General features: G+C 43.4%; 1 protein-coding gene across 4 annotated transcripts in view; it reads left to right on the top strand.

Moving 5' to 3' along the window:
• atp8a1 (ATPase phospholipid transporting 8A1) overlaps nt 1-18,632 on the top strand; it is a 474,917-nt gene that overhangs the window by 258,689 nt on the left and 197,596 nt on the right. For all 4 annotated transcript variants that reach the window (XM_041186502.1, XM_041186517.1, XM_041186510.1 and 1 more), the window contains one exon: nt 5,627-5,766. In XM_041186502.1, the coding sequence (XP_041042436.1) occupies nt 5,627-5,766 (140 nt within the window). The remainder of the gene's footprint in view (nt 1-5,626; nt 5,767-18,632) is intronic.

Here is an 18,632-nt window from a genome sequence, read left to right as displayed (position 1 = left end):
ACAGAGGAGCCTCAGCTCTTGACCTTGTCCAACAGGTGCGAGGTACTTGCTCCCTGTGTGGATGAGGAACAGAGCTGTAAGGAGGATGAGTCAGCTGACCACGGCACCATGGCACAAGAGGGCATTCAAGAGGGGGGAGCAAAAAGACAAGTGGTTGTTGTTGAGAATTCTATAATTAGGGGAATTGATAGCATCGTTTGTAAGCAGGATCGAAAGTCCTGACCGGTGCCAGGATGAGGGACATCTCTGACCGGCTTGAAAGGATATTGGAGAGGGAGGGGGAGGATCCAATTGTCGTGGTCCACGTCGGGACAAATAACATAGGTAAGACTAGGAAAGAGGACCTGTTTGGGGATTATCAGGAACTAGGAACTAAATTAAAGAACAGGTCCTCAAGTGTTATAATCTCCAGATTACTACTTGAGCCATGTGCAAATTGGCATTGGGACGCAAGAATAAGGGGAGTAAACACATGGCTAAAGGAGTGGCGTGGGAAAGAGGGGTTCCATTTCGTGGGGCACTGGCATCAGTATTGGAACAGCAGGGATCTGTACTGTTGGGACGGTCTCCACCTGAACCGATCTGGGACCAATGTTCTAGTGAAAAGGGTAAATAGGGTGGTCAACAGGACTTTAAACTAGAAAGTGAGGGGCAGAGGAAAGGGTAAAACTCCAGGAGGTATGACTAATGGGAAGAAAAGTATCAGGTTAGCGTGTGGGGAGGGGGTGGATTCAACTTCATGGAAAATTATGAAAAAACTGAAAAGAAAGGAGAGCCCAGGAGAGGCTATTAAAGTCCCCAGAACACAAAATAGGACAGAGTGTTTGGAAAGGGCTAGGAATCTAACTTCAAGCACATCAGATAAAGGGACGACAATGAGAAAGGGGACGAGAAATACAGGATTGAAGGTGTTGTATCTGAATGCACGCAGTATACGAAATAAGGTAAATGAGCTTGTGGCAGAGATTGAAATTGGCAGGTATGATGTGGTGGGCATCACGGAGACATGGCTGCAAGGGGATCAGGACTGGAAGCTAAATATCCAAGGATATACATCCTATCAAAAAGATAGGCATGTTGGCAGAGGGGGTGGTGTTGCTTTGTTAGTAAGAAATGAAATTAAATCAATACCAAGAAATGATGTTGGGTCAGATGCTGTAGAATCTGTGTGGGTAGAGTTGAGGAACCGCAAAGGTAAAAAAAACCATAATGGGGGTTATGTACAGGCCTCCGAACAGTGGGGCACAAGATACACCAGGAGATAGAAAAGGTGTGTAAGAAAGGCAAGGCTAGTGATCGTGGGGGATTTCAATATGCAGGTAGACTGGGAAAATCAGGTTGGCAGTGGATAAAAACAAAAAAAAACTGCGGTGCTGGAAATCCAAAACAAAAACAGAATTACCTGGAAAAACTCAGCAGGTCTGGAAGCATTGGCGGAGAAGAAAAGAGTTGACGTTTCGAGTCCTCATGACCCTTCAACAGAACTGGTTGAAGTGAGGACTCGAAACGTCAACTCTTTTCTTCTCCGCCGATGCTGCCAGACCTGCTGAGTTTTTCCAGGTTGGTAGTGGATCCCATGAAAAGGAATTTGTGGAATGTCTACGAGATGGCTTTTTGGAGCAGCTTATGGTGGAGCCCACTAGGGAACAGGCAATTCTAGATTTAGTGATGTGTAATGAGGCAGATTTGATCAGGGATCTTAAGGTGAAGGAACCCTTAGGAGGAAGTGACCATAATATGATACAATTTACCCTGCAATTTGAGAGGAAAAAGCTGGAATCCGATGTAATGGTATTACAGTTCAATAAAGGCAACTGCAGAGGCATGAGGGAGGAACTGGCCAGAGTTGACTGGGAGATGAGCCTAGCAGGAAAGACAGTGGAACAGCAATGGCAGGAGTTTCTGGGAGTAATTTGGGAGACACAGAAAAAATTCATCCCTAGGAAGAAGAAGCATACTAAAGGGCGGACGAGGCAACCATGGCTGACAAGGGAAGTCAGGGACAGCATAAAAGCTAAAGAGAAAGCATACAATGTGGCGAAGAGCAGTGGGAAACCAGGGGATTGGGAAGCCTACAAAGACCAACAGAGGACAAAAGAGTCAGGGGGCACAGGTGAGTATGGTGGCCATTACCAAGGAGAAGGCGCTAGGAAAACTGAAAGGCCTGAAGGTGGATAAATCAGCTGGACCAGATGGATTACACACCAAAGATAGCTGAAGAGATAGTCGAGACGTTAGTGGTGATCTTTCAGGAATCACTCGAATCAGGGAGGGTACCAGAGGACTGGAAAATCGCTAATGTAACCCCCTGTTTAAGAAGGGAGTGAGGCAAAAGATGGGAAATTACAGACCGATTAGCCTGATCTCGGTCGTTGGTAAGATTTTAGAGTCCATTATTAAGGATGAGATTTCAGAATACTTGGAAGTGCATGGCAAAATAGGGCGAAGTCAGCATGATTTCATCAAGGGGAGGTCATGCCTGACAAATCTGTTAGAATTCTTTGAGGAGGTAATGAGCAGGTTAGACAAAGGAGAGCCAACGGATGTTATCTACTTGGACTTCCAGAAGGCCTTTGACAAGGTGCCGCACAGGAGGCTGCTCAGTAAGATGTTAGAGGCCCATGGTGTTAGAGGCAAGGTACTAGCATGGATAGAAGGTTGGCTGTCTGGCAGGAAGCAGAGAGTGGGGATAAGAGGGTCCTTCTCAGGATGGTGGCCGATGACTAGTGGAGTTCCGCAGAGGTCAGTGTTGGGACCACAAATTTTCACTTTATACATTAATGATCTAGATGAAGGAACCGAGGGCATCCTGGCTAAGTTTGCAGATGATACAAAGATATGTGGAGGGACAGGTAGTATTGAGGAGGCGGGGAGGCTGCAGAAGGATTTGGACAGGTTAGGAGAATGGGCAAAGAAGTGGCAGATGGAATACAACGTGGGGAAGTGTGAGGTCATGCACTTTGGTAGGAAGAATAGAGGCATGGACTATTTTCTCAATGGGGAGATAATTCAGAAATCTGGAGTGCAAGTGGACTTGGGAGTCCTAGTCCAGGATTCTCTTTAGGTTATCTTGCAGGTTGAGTCGGTAGTTAGGAAGGCAAATGCAATGTTGGCATTTATTTCAAGAGGACTAGAATATAAAAGCAGGGACGTGCTGCTGAGGCTTTATAAGACTCTGGTCAGACCACATTTAGAATATTGTGAGCAATTTTGGGCCCCATATCTCAGGAAGGATGTGCTGGCCCTGGAGAGGGTCCAGAGGAGGTTCACAAGAACAATCCCAGGAATGAAAGACTTAACATATGAGGAATGTTTGATGACTCTGGGTCTATACTCGATGGAGTTTAGAAGGATGAGGGGGGATCTGATTGAAACTTACAGAATACTGAAAGGCCTGGATAGAGTGGATGTGGGGATGATGTTTCCATTAGTAAGAGAGACTAGGACCCGAGGGCACAGCCTCAGAGTAAAGGGAAGACCTTTTAGAACAGAGATGAGGAAAAACTTCTTTAGCCAGACAGTGGTGAATCTATGGAATTCATTGCCACAGAAGGCTGTAGAGGCCAGGTCATTGAGTGTATTTATGACCAAGATAGATAGATTCTTGATTGGTAAGGGGATCAAAGGTTATGGGGATAAGGCAGAAGAATGAGGTTGAGAAACTTATGAGCCATGATTGAATGACGGAGCAGACTCGTTGGGCCGAAGGGCCTAATTTCTGCTCCTGTGTCTTATGGTCTTAAGTGATAGACAGAGCTATGTGATCTCACAACCAGCAGATCAGATCTAAGCTCTGCAGCCCTGCCACATCCAGTCGTGAATGGTGGATAATTAAACAACTCACTGGAGGAGGAGGCTCCACAAATATCCCCATCCTCAAATGATGGAGGGGCCCAGCACAGCAGTGCAAAAGATAAGACTGAAGCATTCGCAACAATCTTCACCCGGAGGTGCCATGTCATTGACACAGGCAATGACCATCTCCAACAAGAGAAAATCCAACCATCGCACCTTGATGTTCAATGGCATTACCATCACTGAATCCCCCACTATCAACATCTTGAGGGTTACCATTGACCAGAAACTGAACTGGGCCGACCATATAAATACTGTGGCCATAAGAGCAGGCCAGAGGCTAGGAATTGTGTGACAAGTAACTCACCTCTTGACTCATCAAAGCCTGTCTATCACCTATAAGGCACAAGTCAGGAATGTGATGGGATACTTCCCACTTGCCTGGATGAGTCCAGCTCCTAGAACACTGAAGAAGCTGGACACCATCCAGGGCAAAGCAGTCCGCTTGATTGGCACCACATCCACAAAGATTCAACCCCTTCACTACCGATGCACAGTAGCAGCAGTGTGTACCATCTACAAGATACACAGCAGGAATTCACCAAGGTTCCTTAGACATCACCTTCCAAACCCACGACCACCACCATCTATAAGGACAAGGGCAGCAGATAGATGGGGACATCACCACCTGGAGGTCCCTCTCCAAGTCACTCACCATTCTGAGTTGGAAATATATTGTTGTTCCTTCACTGTCGCTGGGTAAAAATCCTGGAGCTCCCTTCCTAACAGCACTGTGGGTGTACCTACATTACATGGACTGCAGCAGTTCAAGAAGGCAGCTCACCACCACCTTCTCAAGGACAATTAGGGATGGGCAATAAATGTTGGCCCAGCCAGTGAAGCCCACATCCCATGAATGAATTAAAAAAACCTATTCAAAGATCATATGAGCCATCATTTGAGCCATTTAGAGGTTCTGGTAACTTGATTGGTGCCATTTTTACATATGGCTAAACACACGAAAGGCTGATCAAAAATCAGTCTTATCTTGTCTAACACTAAAGCTACTTTTACATTGCGCAGAACCCATGGTAGTACTGCCATTTCCCAAATCACAAATTTCATGCAGTTTATCAAATGTTAGCTGGTCAAAATTTTATAAAAACTTGCAGCCTGGAAAATCCATGGGACTGATGGTGTTAATGAGACCTGGCAGGCTTTTGTTCTGCATGCAGCTAGTGGCAAGCTCTGCTGCTGGTGAACTGGAGAACTAGTGTAGATAAAATGGGAGAAGGTAAAACTGCCTTAATCTGGTAATATGAGAAAAGGTCAGACGTTAATCCTGATCATCTAGAGAGAGATGATGGACTAGGATATTCATGTTGTGGTCACATCTGTGTACTTAAAATTTCTCATTTGGTTCTGCCTATTGTCAGGCCTGCAATATTTTTTTAATTGCCTGCTCATTACCAAAAGCTGGCAGCATTCCAGCTGAATGGTTTGGCCAAGCAGGAGAGGCGAGTTTGTTGCTGAATGATATAATGAACTTCATGGCATGTGCTTAAAACATTTTTCATTGTTTCAATGAAACTGAACATTATAATAAAAACAAATAGGAATTTTTGACTATAAATTGGAACTATTTCTTAAGACTTTATAGAAAAGAATGAATTTGCAGCACTGTCCCTCACCTTTATATTGGAATCTATTCTTCCATTTCCATACTCTTCTGAGTAATGTTTTTGTTCTGAAAGTCCTTGTTTTATCATGCTTATATTTGGTTTGACTTGTTCCATTAGAATTATAATAACATTGAATTTTACTGTTTCAGGTTTGAGAACCTTGTGTTTTACTGTTGCTGAGATTTCAGAGACGATGTACCGAGATTGGTTGGAAGTATACCATCGTGCTTCTACTGCGCTGCAAAACAGGATACTCAAACTTGAAGAGAGTTATGAACTGATTGAAAAAGTAAGTATTTCAGACACTTCTTGTTCTAATGGCTTATGAAGAGGATGTTCTTTTCCTTCACTAACAAGAAAGCCACAAGCAACTGGTGATTATGGGTTGCATTTTACAGTCCCCAGCTGAGCATGTTTTGGCGGTGGAGGAGGGGGGTGCAATATAATATGAGGGGTGGCAAGCCATGACCCCCCACCCCCTGCTGAACTGTCCCCCTTAACATGGTTGATGGGCGGGCACTGAAATTGGCAGCCCGTCTGCCATTTAAAAATAACTAATCATCATTTGAGCTTGTTGACAAGCCAGTTGACCCATAGGATACGCTGCCCATGCCATGAAATGGTTGGTGGGAGTGGACAAGCCGATTTAAAAAAAAAAAAAAAATTTTTGTAAAGCAAGGGAGGAATATTATTGAAGGGGGAGGGGGTGTTTCCCACTTGCTTTTCAAGGCACCCCGTCCAAGATATTATTCCCCCCCTTTGTTCCTTCCCACCATGGCCTCCAAAACAAACCCTCCCAGCCTTCTCCTTAGGCTTCCTTATCCCTCCCTGTCCAAGACCCCTTGCACCCAAGTGCAATGGTTGCCTTCTTCATGGACATTTTTGCAGTCTCAGCAGCTCACACTACTCTGTTCTGACGTTCCTAAGACTGAGTGTGTTACCAACCAATCTGATTGTCTGGCAGCTCTTGAGGGCGGGACTTACACCCACTGAGGCGCGGAAGTCCCACTTTCAGCCTACTTAACCCACCGACACCATCTTATGGCTGCGGGGCAGGCTTCTTTTCAGCACATGAATGCGTGCTCTCCCCCCGCTGTGAAAAGCAGCCCTGTATCACAGCATTTTAGTTATGGGCTCCTACAGCTGTAGCATTATCAGATTTCATGCAGTCCAAAAAAATAAGTGACCCTGTTACTGACAAACTTGATATTATGAATAATCAGTGCATGAGTTGTGTAACTATGGTCAGGCTTTGAACATACCTTATTTCCATTCATCTTTTCGTGAAAAATGATGCTGGAAATCTGGACTAAAATCAAAAAAAGCTAGAAATGCTCAGCAGTCAAGAAGCATCTGGAGAGAAACAGTTAACATTTTAAGTTGATGACCTTTCATCAGAACTGAAGAAAAATAGAAATCTAAGAGTTTTTAAGCTGGGGGGAGGGGCCAGGAAGGACAAAGGAGGAGGTCTGAGGCAGGGTGGAGGTTAGGACTGATTAAATAACAAAAGATTTCATGATAACAGCCAAAGAGAGTGGGAATGAATATAGTAAAGAAGCAAAGGTTATGCTCAGATGAGGCATGAATGGCTATATAGCAACCATCTGAATGCAATGTGAAGGGATAAAGAAAGAGACAAGCCAAGACCAACCCAGAAAAACAAAGAAGGGAGAAAAAAACAGAACAAGATGAAGGCAGAGGTTATGGTCTAAAGTTATTGAACTCTATGTTGAGTCTTGAAGGCAGGAGAGTGCCAAGCCAGAAAATAAAGTGCTATTCACCAAGATTGTGTTGAGCTTCACTGGAACACATAACAGACCATGGGAACACGGTGGAGAATTAAAATGACAAGTGACCGGAAGCTCTGTCATGCTTATGGACTGAACAGAGGTGTTCCACAAAGCAGTTACCTAGTCTACAGTTGGTCTCCCCAGTGTAGAGGAGACTACATCGTGAACAGCGAATACAGTACACTAAATTGAAAGGAGTACAAGAAATTCGCTGTTTCATTTGGGAGGCGTGTTTGGGGGCCTTGGATGGTGAGAAGAGAGAGGAGGTGAAAGGACAAGCGTTACATCTCCTGCACTTGCATGGAAAGGTGCCTTAGGGAAGGAAGGGCTTGTTATGGGTGACTGAGGACTGGGCTAGGGGGCTGTGGAAGGAACAACCCTTTCAGAATGTTGACAGAGGAAGATGTGTTTGGTGGTGGAATCACTCTGGGGCTTTTGGGACTGGCAGAGTGGAGCTGGTGGAAATTGCAAAGTGTAAAAGATGACAAAGTATCTGAGCCACCAACATATTCCTGAGTGTAAGAACAGAAAAGAATGGGACTTTTCTCATTACTGGTACCATAGTCTCCAAAAATCAGGATATATTTTAATCTTCTCAACAAAAAAGTTATAAATGTTTACCCCATCTCTTGGTATCTAAATGGCCTGTTAGCTGTAGTCAACGCAAGGATATCTGCACTCGTGACATTTCTGCAGTTTTTTCCATTTTGGTTACTGAATTATCAGAACAGGGCAATCAACTCCACGCAGACATAGCCAGATTGCAACCCTTCTGCACTACAACATTTGTATGTCTATCTTTGGATAAACATTTGACTCGTCCAAAAATCCTGTTGAGAAATATTGTGGAGAACATTCAAACTTATTTGTCGTCTTAAGACCTCAATGTGCTATAAGAAAGTTTAGTGAGATCCATTTTCAAGATTCAGATTATACTCTGAATCATCCCTGACAGCTCACCAAATAATTTGAAGCTAGTTTCTGAGTAAGGCTGGGATGTCACACTCTATTGAAACCTTTTGAATCTTTAGCGCCCATTTCTGTAAATTTGGGCACTGAGAGAATCACTGTCATTCACACCACTTTCTCATTTCTCTAGTTTTCACGGGCTTTTATGCATTTGTCAGTATAGATCCTGCACTGATCTAATCTGACTGTTCTATCTGCAAAAGCCAACATTCATTTTCCACTTTGCTGCTCTAGAGCCATGCATGGAAATTACATTGTCCATCATTGTTGGAGGCATTGACCTAGATTTTGCTGTGTTCACCATTATCGGTCCATTGAATTGGATAGCAACATTAATAGTTCAGACATGCGCAGAATAACATGAAAATCCAGATGTTATTATGAGTCTACATTGCTCCTTAAGATGTGATATCAAGCTACCCACAGACTACCATCTCCCTTGTAATCACGAATTAACAAAAACTTCCACTCTGCTGTTAATCCCACTTTAAAACTCTGGAAAAAGTTAAACTTTGTTGAATGAGGGGTTCTTCTCAGGAGTCCTGCCAATAATTACCCCTCAACCAACATGGTCGTTATCACATTGTTGTTTGTGGAACCTTGCTGTGCACAAATTGACTGCTGCATTTCCCACATTATAATAGCGATCAATGGCCTCAATTCAAAAAGCTGTGGAGTGCATGCAAATTTCCTGCACACACCAGGTGTTGCTGCACTTGGGCATGTTGATGTGCAAAGCACTATTTTCAAGAAGAATTTTTTTTGTGTGTGTGTGTGTATGAGAAGTAAACATTGCTCTCAAGACAGTGATCTCATTTATAATTTATAATTTTTATGAGTGTTGTCAGGACCCTGATGTCAGGGTAAAAAGCAGCTTGCGTTTGCCGGCAGCAGGACCTGCTCGGCAATTTTACCTAATTAGCTGCCTACAGGCCCACCATCCAATTAAGGGAGCTGGGCAGGCTCCTGATGCTGCCAGCCTAATCAGACATTGCTCAGCTCTGAAGCCTCAGCAGCGCCACCAGGAGAGGTGGTCGCTGACAAGAAATGCAGGATACTTGGGATCTGCAGGAGGTAATTTTTTAAAAATTGAAAATCATGGGACCCAATGTCAGCAGGGTAACCCATCCAGGGACGATTGGGGCCTAGGGCATTGCTTTTTCTGCCCGCAGCCCCCTTTTCGTTTGATTAAAGCCTGTGCCCCATCCTGTACTGCCACTGGGAGGCTGCCTCCATTTAGCTGGCAGCCTCCCAACATGGGGCAGGAGTGTTATCCCACAGTCGGCCAAACACCAGCCGCACCATAAAATGGCCCCAATTTAGGTCTTTAGGGCTTTAATTATGGTAATTGGAGCAGGCAGCCCCTCTGGGCCTGTCATCGGTAAAATGCAGATCTAATAATTTCTAGGTGATCTATGGTCCATAACCAGAATGGAATATAAATCACTGGTCTTCATTGTGTTCTAATCAGCACATGGTATGAAATGGTTAACTTTGTCATTCCAGAGAAAATTTATTTTACTTATTCATTCACAGATGTGGGCATCACTGTCTAGGCGAGCTTTTATTGTCCATCTCCTGTTGTCCTTGAGAAGATGTGGTGAGCTGCCACCTTGAACCTATGTAGTCCACGTGGTACACGTATAGTGCTGTTAGGAAGGGAGTTTCAGGATTTTGACTGAGTGGCAGTGAAGGAACGGTGATATAGTTGCAAGTCAGGATGTTGTCTGGCTTGGAGGGGAACTTGTAGGTGATGGTTTTCCCATGCATCTGGTGCACTAGGTCAAGATGGTAGAAGTTGTGTGTTTGGAAGGTGCTGACGAAGGAGCCTTGATGAGTTGCTACTGTGCATCTTGTAGATGGGACAAACTGCTGCAATTGTGCATTGGTGGTGGAGATAGTGATGTTTAAGATGGTGGATAGGGTGCCAATCAAGCAGACTGCCTTCTCCTGGATGATGTTGAACTTCTTGAGTGTTGTTGGAGCTGCACTCATCCAGGCAAGTGGGGAGTATTCTATCACACTCCTGACTTGTGCCTTGTAGATGGTGGTTAGGCTTTGAGGAGTCAGGAGATGAATTCTTGTCGCAGAATTTCCAACGTTGACCAGATCTTGCTGCATATGAATGCAGACTGATTCAGTGTTTGAGGAGTGCCAATGATGCTGAGCATTGTGCTACCATCAATGAGCATCCCTACTTCTGACTTATGATGGACCAGAAATGGTCATTGTTGAAGCAGCTGAAGATGGTTGGGCCTTGGACACTACCCTGAGGAACTCCTATAGCAGTGTCCTTGGACTGAGATGAGGCTAATAACATTCTGGCAATAGTACTGAAGACTTGTGCTCCAGAACTAGCTATGCCTCTAACCAGGCTTATCCAGTACAGCTACAACACTGGCAATTACCGGGCAATGTGGAAAATTACTCAGGTATGTCCTGTCCACAAATCGCATGACAAATCCAACCTGACTAATTACCACCCTATCAGTTTTCTCTCAGCAGCAAAGTGATGGCAGTTGCTGTCGACAGTGCTATCAAGGAACATTTCCTCAGCAATAACTTGCTCACTGATACTCAGTTTTGGTTCCACAAGGTCCACTCAGCTCCTGATCTCATTGCATCCTTGACCCAAACATAAGAAGGCATATGGGATACTTGCCTTTGTTAGTCGAGGCATAGAGTATAAGAGCAGGGAGGTTACGCTGGAGCTGTATAAAATGCTGGTTAGGCCACAGCTAGAGTATTGTTTTCTGGGATCCGCATTATTAGGAAGGATGTGATTGCACTAGAGAGAGAGTGCAGAGGAGATTTATCAGGATGTTGCCTGGGCTGGAGAGTTTTAGTTACGAGGAGAGATTGGATAAACTGGGATTATTTTCTCTGGAGCAGAGGAGATTGAGGGGGGACATGATTGAGTTGTATAAAATTATGAGGGGCATAGATAGGGTGGGATAGACTGGAAGCAACTTTTCTCCTTGGTGGAGGGTTCAATAATCAAGGGGCATAGATTTAAGGTAAAGGGCAGGAGGTTTAGAGGGATGTGAGGAAGAATTTATTCACCCAGAGGGTGGTGGGAATCTGGAACTCACTGCCTGAAAGGGTGGTAGAGACAGAAACCCTCAAAACATTTAAGTATTTGAATGTGCACTTGTGATGCCATGGCGTACAAGGCTATGGGCCTAGTGCTGGAAAATGGGATTAGAATAATTAGGTACTTGTTTTACTGGCACAGACTTGATGGGCCGAAGGGATGACTCTTTGGATAAAAGAGCTGAATTCCCAAGGTGAAGTGAGAGTGACTGCCCTTGACAGTAAGGCAGCATTGGACTGATTTTGGCATCAAAGGAGCCCTAGCAAAACTGAAGTCAATGGGAATCGGGGGAAACTATCCATTAGTTGGAGTCATACCTAGCACAAAGGAAGATGGTTGTGGCTTTTGGAGGTCAGTCATCTCAGCTCAAGGACATCACTGCAGGAGTTCCTCAGGGCTGTGTCCTAGTCCCAACAATCTTCAGGCTCTATCATAAGTTCAGAAGTGGGGATGTTCACTGATAAATGTACAATGTTCAGCACCATTTGCAACTCCTCCGATACCGTGTCCATATGCAGCAAGACTTGGACAATATTCAGGCTTGGGCTAATAACTGGCAAGGAACATTGATGCCACACAAGTGTCAGGCAATGACCATCTCCAGCAAGAGAGAATCTAACCATCGCTCCTTGACGTTCAATGGCATTACCATCATTGAATCCCCCCCACCCCCATCAACATCCTGGGGATTGCCATTGACCAGAAACGGAACTGGGCTAGCCATATAAGTACTGTGGCTACAAGAGCAGGTCAGAGGCTAGGAACCCTGCAGTAATAACTCACCTCCTGACCCCTCATAGCCTGTCCATCATCTACAAGGCACAAGTCAGGAGTCTGATGCAATACTCTCCACTTGCCTGGATGAACACAGCTCCAACAACACTTGAGAAGCTCAACACCATCCAGGGTAAAGCAGCTCACTTGATTGGCACCCCATCCACCATTCACTCCCTCCACCATTGACGCACAGTGGCAGCAGTTTATACCATTGACAAGATACCCTGCAGCAGTAAGCCTCACCAAGTCTCCTTTGACAGCACCATCGAAACCCATGACTTCTACCGTTTGAAGGATGAGGGCAGCAGATGCATGGGAACGCCATTACCTGCAAGTTCCCCTCCAAGCCTCACACTTGGAAATATATCACCATTCCTTCACTGTCGCTGAATGAAAACCATGGAACTCGCTAACAGCACTGTAGGTGTACCTGCACCACATGGTTTAAGAAGGCAGTTCATCACTACCTTCTCAACGACAATTAGGGATGAGCAATAAATGCTGGCCTAGCCAGTAATGCCCACATCCCATGAACAAATATCCTGGGGAGAGGGAGGAGGGGTGTGGGGAAGATGGTGGCATAGTGGTAATGGCACTAGACTAGTAATCCAGAGGTTTAGGCTAATGCTCTGGGGGTTTAGGTTCAAATCCCACAATAGCAGCTTGAGGAATTTAAATTCAGTCCATAAAACAAAAAAACTGGAATTGATAGCTGGTCTCAGTAACGGTGACCACAACCATCAACGATTGTCATTAAAATCCCAACTGGTTCATTCATGTTCTTTAGGGAAGGAAATCTGCCATCCTTAACTCAACTGGCCCATATCTGACTCCAGACCCACAGGTTGACTCTTAATTGCCCTCTGAAATGGCCGAGTAAGCTAATCAATTCAACGGCAGTTAGGAATGGACAAGTGACGTCCACATCCTATGAATCTTTTTAAAATCAATTAGAAAACTGGCTGTAGAAGAAGGATTTCTTTTGTGATATTACTGGGAATAAATTTCACGAAGGAATAGGTGTTATCTTTGTACATTATATTATAGATATTTCTAGTTCAGCTCTAACTGCCAGTTTAAGACTAGAAAACATAGTAATGATTGTTGTTTGATTAAAGGCAATAGTTTATACAAAATATAAAGCATGTAGTAGCATTTAGGATTACATTATGTATTTGTTTTGAGCATTTCAAAACTATTTCTGTGCTTTGAAAAATATATTCAGTGTTTTAAAACTTGCAGTTATCATTATTAAAAATCATTCTGATGAATAGATGGACATAAAAATATTCTGAAAAACTTTACTCTGACTTGGCCAATAGTAAACTTGCCAGAAGGTGGCAGTATTAAAGCATAGAAAGTAAAGTTTATTGGTTTACCGCGGGGAAGAAAACTACTCGCGAGTTGAATTAGATTAATCCAACATCATAGTAAAAATAATATTTTTCACAGAAAATAACTGTCACTGCATCAGTAGAATTGTAGCATACTTTTCAGAATGTGAGCAATATCTGAAATTTGTAACCCCCAATATATTTCTAAATTATGATGATCATGCATTTTTTTTGTTTTTTTTAGATCTTCCATATATGTTTTCCACCAATATTCTTGTACCAGTTACACCTTCACTATATTGGCCAAATTTTCCACGTGCCTTTAAGTTGCATGGTAGGATGAGGGCCTGTTACCAGAACAGAGCTTGAGTCTGAATAAGAAGCAGTTTTTAAAAGCACTAGGCGCACAGTGAATTCGAGCAATCTTTTCACACCACCTGGGCAATTTTGATCTGGTCCATTTAACTGCAAGTCTGTACGTACTTGCAATATTTCATCTGCATGAAATATAGCGCACTATTAATCCTTTTCCTACAATCAAACATAATTTTTATATAAATATATGACTATTTATAAATGATCCTTTATCAGATTAACGAATACATCAATACATACAGAAAATTTAGTGCTTTGTTAACCGATTACTTCTATCAAAAGAATTGTTGCAAATTATTTATGAAATTTCATGGCCTCTGATTACTATGTAAAAACATGATATCTACCTCAAATCAAATCTAGATTCATGTAGCAATTAGTTTGCATTATTTGCAGATATTGGACACATATTTTTATATTTGTATACATACACGACAGTTCCATCAACCTTCAAAGTAAGAAAAAGCTATATCAACATCATTGAAGTGGTTTCTTTTTATTCATTCAGGGGGCTGTGGCCTTCGCTGGCTGGGCCAGCATTTATTGCCCATTCCTAGGCCAGGATTTTCCGGCCTCGCCACGGGTGAGGCAGCGCCCCAGCCAGAAGTCCATTGACTTGCGGCGGGACCAGAAGAATGCAGCAGCGGGCGAGTGTAGAAAATCCCGCCGCTAGTAGCCCTTGAGAAGATGGTGGTGAGCTGTCGTCTTGAACCGCTGTAGTCCCTATGGTGTAGATACACTGACAGTGCTGGTAGGAAGGGAGTTCCAGGATTTTGACCCAACGACAGTGAAGGAATGGCGATATATTTCCAAGTCAGAATGGTGAGTGACTTGGAGGGGTACCTCCAGGTGGTGGAGTTCCCATCTATCTGCTGCCCTTGTCCTTACAGATGGTAGAGGTCATGGGTTTGGAAGGTGCTGCCTAAGGAGCCTTGGTGAATTCCTGCAGTGCATCTTGTAGATGGTACACACTGCTGCTACCGTGCATCAATGTGGAGGGAGTGAATGTTTGTGGATGTGGTGCCAATCAAGCGGCTGCTTTGTCTTGGATAGTGTCAAGCTTCTTGAGTGTTGTGGGAGCTGCACTCATCCAGGCAAGTGGAGAGTATTCCATCTCACTCCTGACTTGCGCTCTATAGATGGTGGACAGACCTTGGGGTGTCAGGAGATGTCTTACTCGTCACATGATTCCTAGCTTCTGACCTGCTCTTGTAGCCATGGTGTTTATATGGCTAGTCCAGTTCAGTTTCTGGTCAATGCTAACCCCCAGGACGTTGATGATGGGGATTTCAGTTATAATTATGCCATTGAACATCAAAGGGCGATGTTTAGATTTTTTCTTGTTGGCATTTGTGTGGCATGAATGTTGCTTGCTACTTGTCAGCCCAAGCCTGAATATTGCCCAGGTCTTGCTGTATTTGGACATGGACTGCTTCAGTATCTGAAGAATCGCGAATGGTGCAATCATAGCAAATATCCCCATTTCTGACTTTATGATGGAAGGAAGGTCATTGATGAAGTAGCTGAAGATGGTTGGGTCTATGGCACTACCCTGAGGACCTCCTGCAGTGATGTCCTGGAGCTGAGATGACTGACCTCCAACAGCCACAACCATCCTCCTTTGTGCTAAGCATGACACCAACCTGTGGAGAGATTTCCCCCCCCGATTCCCATTGACTCCAGTTTTGCTAGGACTCCTTGATGCCATACTCGGTCAAATGCAACCTTGATGTCCTCACTTGGGAGTTCAGTTCTTTTGTTCATGCTTGAACCAAGACTGTAATGAGGTCAGGAGCTGAGTGACCCTGGTGGAACTCAAACTGAGCATCAGTGAGCAGGTTATTGCTAAGCAAGTGCTGCTTGATAGCACTGTTGATGGCCTCTTCCATTACTTTACTGATGATGGAGAGTAGACTGAGAGGTGGCAATTGGCCAGGTTGGATTGGTCCTGCTTTTTGTGTACAGGACATACCTGGGCAATTTTCCACATAGCTGGGTAGATGCCAGCGTTGTAGCTGTACTGGAACAACTTGGCCAGGGGGACAGCAAGTTCTGGAGCACAAGTCTTCAGTACTATTGCCAGAATATTGTCAGAGCCCATAGCCTTTGCACTACCCAGTGCCTTCAGCCGTTTCTTGATATCAGTGAATCTAATTGGCTGAAGACTGGCATGCTGGAACCTCCAGAGGAGTCCGAGCATCCACTTGGCACTTCTGGCTGAAGATTGTAGCAAATGCTTCAGCTTTACCTTTTGCACTGATGTCCTGGGCTCCTCCGTCATTGAGGATGGGGATATTTGTGGAGCCTCCTCCTCCAATGAGTTGTTTAATTGTCCACTACCATTCACGACTGGATGTGGCAGGAATGCAGAGCTTTGATCTGATGTGTTAGTTATGGGATCACTTGGCTCTGTCTTTCACTTGCTGTTTATGCTGTTTGGAATGCAAGTAGTTCTGTCTTAAAGCTTCACCAGGTTGGTACCTCATTTTTAGGTGTGCCTTTTGCAGGTCCTGGCATGTTCTCCTGATCTCTCCATTGGCATCTTGACACTTCTTTTTACAGAATTATTTTGTGTAACTTGGGTCTTCAAAATTAAACACATTTACTTCCAATATATAACTTCATCAGTGAATTAATCACATTGAATATTTAAGTAACAAAGAGAATTATGCTAATGTTAGTATTAGATAAGCTACTCAAGATAATGAGGGATAGAAGTAATGCTTATCTAGAAAGATATGGGTTTATTAATCAAACACATGAATCTGCAAAGTCGTGTCTGACAAATTCAAGAGTATTTTTTCAGGAACTAAGTGTTTTGATACAGGAAATCCAGTAGATGATGTGAATTTGGATTTTCAAAGGTGTGTGATATGGGCTTCATAGGCATGTTGATATAATTAGGGGGCAAGGCATTAAAGGAAATGTGAAAGCATGGATAAGAAATTTTCTAAAGGGTCATTGTTAAGAAACCTTTGGACTGGAAAAAACGTAACCAATGGCTTCCCTTAGGGGTCATTATTGGGACCATTGCTCTTCCATTTACAAAGCAACTAGAATTAAGTATGAGGACACAATATTAAAATGTGTTGATAATGCAAAAAGAGAGCACGAACTGTGTGAAACACAAGGAAGAAAACGGCAGGTTAGATTAGGAAGACAAATGATATGGGAGAGACTGCAGAAAATGTGAAGTGATACACTGAGAGGAAGAATAAGAATAAGGAGGAGACATGCACACTAAATGATTAAACTTTTAAAGGAACAGAGAGATATTAGGAGTTCAGCTACGTCTTATAAAAATGGCATATTTTATAAATTGTCCATTAATTTTAAAGACTGAGCTAATACTAAACCTATATAAATCATTTTTTAGACCACAATTAGAATATTTTATCTAGTTTTAGGCACCGGTGGTGGGGAAAATTCTAGAAACAATTATTCGGGATAGAATTAATTGTCACATGGAAAAATGTGGATTAATTCGGAAGAGTCAGCATGGATTTGTTAAAGGAAAATCGTGTCTGGAGTTTTTTGAAGAGGTAACAAAATTGGCTGAGGGATAGGAAACAGTAATGCTTAATGGGTATTTTTCAGGCTGGAAGAAGGTTTGTAGTGGAGTTCCCCAGGGGTCAGTATTGGGACCTTGCTTTTCCTGATATATATAAATTATCTAGATCTTGGCGTGCAGGGGGCAATTTCAAAGTTTGCGGATGACACAAAACTTGGGAGAATTGTAAACTGTAAATGTAGGTCTTCAAAAGGACATTGATACATTGGTGGAGTGGGCAGACAGGTGGCAGTTGAAGTTCAATGCAGAGAAGTGTGAGGTGATATACTTTGGTACAAAGAGTATGAAGGGACACTATAAAATAAAGGATACTATTTTAAAGGGTGCGCGGGAGCAAAGAGACCTGGGTGTATATGTACATATGTCATTAAAGGTGGCAGGACAGGTAGAGAAAGGTTTCTAAAGCATTCAGTATTCTAGGCTTCATTAATAGGGGCATAGAGTACAAGAGCAGGGAGGTTATGATGAACTTATATAAGACACTAGTTAGACCTCAGCTGGAGTATTGTGTACAGTTCTGGGCACCATTCTATAGGAAGAATGTGAACGCATTGGAGAGAGTGCAGAAGAGGTTTACGAGAATGGTTCCAGGGATGAGACACTTCAGTTATGGGAAAGATTGGAGAAGTTGGGACTGTTTTCCTTGGAGAGGAGACATGTTAGAAGTTTTCAAAATCATGAGGGGTCTGGACAGAGTAGATAGGGAGAAACTGTTCCTGCTCATAAATGGATTGAGAACCATTGTTTTTCAAAAGGAGCAAATGCGAAGTGAGCAAAACCTTTTTCATACAGCGAGTAGTCAGGGTTTGGAATGCACTGCCTGGAAGTGTGGTGCAGGCAGGTTCAGTTGAGGCATTCAAGAGCATTGGATGATTATTTAGGTAGAAACAATGTGCAGGGTTATGGGGAAAAGGCAGGCGATTGGCACCAAGTTAAAATGCTCAGAGAGCCGGTGCAGACATGATGGGCCGAATGGCCTCCTACACTGTAACAATTCTGTGATTTAGGAAGAATTGTCAGGTTCATAGTGAGGGTGTGGAAGGGAGTCGTCCATGAGGATACCAAATATAAGAACCTTTTAGTGACAAGGAGGGACTAGAGAAACAGGGAAGATCCTTTCATTAAAGCTGGTAAATGGGATTTTTGATATGTGTTCCAAATTATGAAGAGTTTTGATAAGGTAAATAGGACAAAATTATATCCAATGGTCAGTGAGTTAATTGGTAATGAAGGGGCAGAAATTAA

The sequence above is a fragment of the Carcharodon carcharias genome, chromosome 1, assembly GCF_017639515.1.
Source record: "Carcharodon carcharias isolate sCarCar2 chromosome 1, sCarCar2.pri, whole genome shotgun sequence".
NCBI classification, from domain to species: domain Eukaryota; kingdom Metazoa; phylum Chordata; class Chondrichthyes; order Lamniformes; family Lamnidae; genus Carcharodon; species Carcharodon carcharias.
Note: the sequence above shows the minus strand (reverse complement) of the source record. Positions and strands in the feature narration are given on the sequence as shown.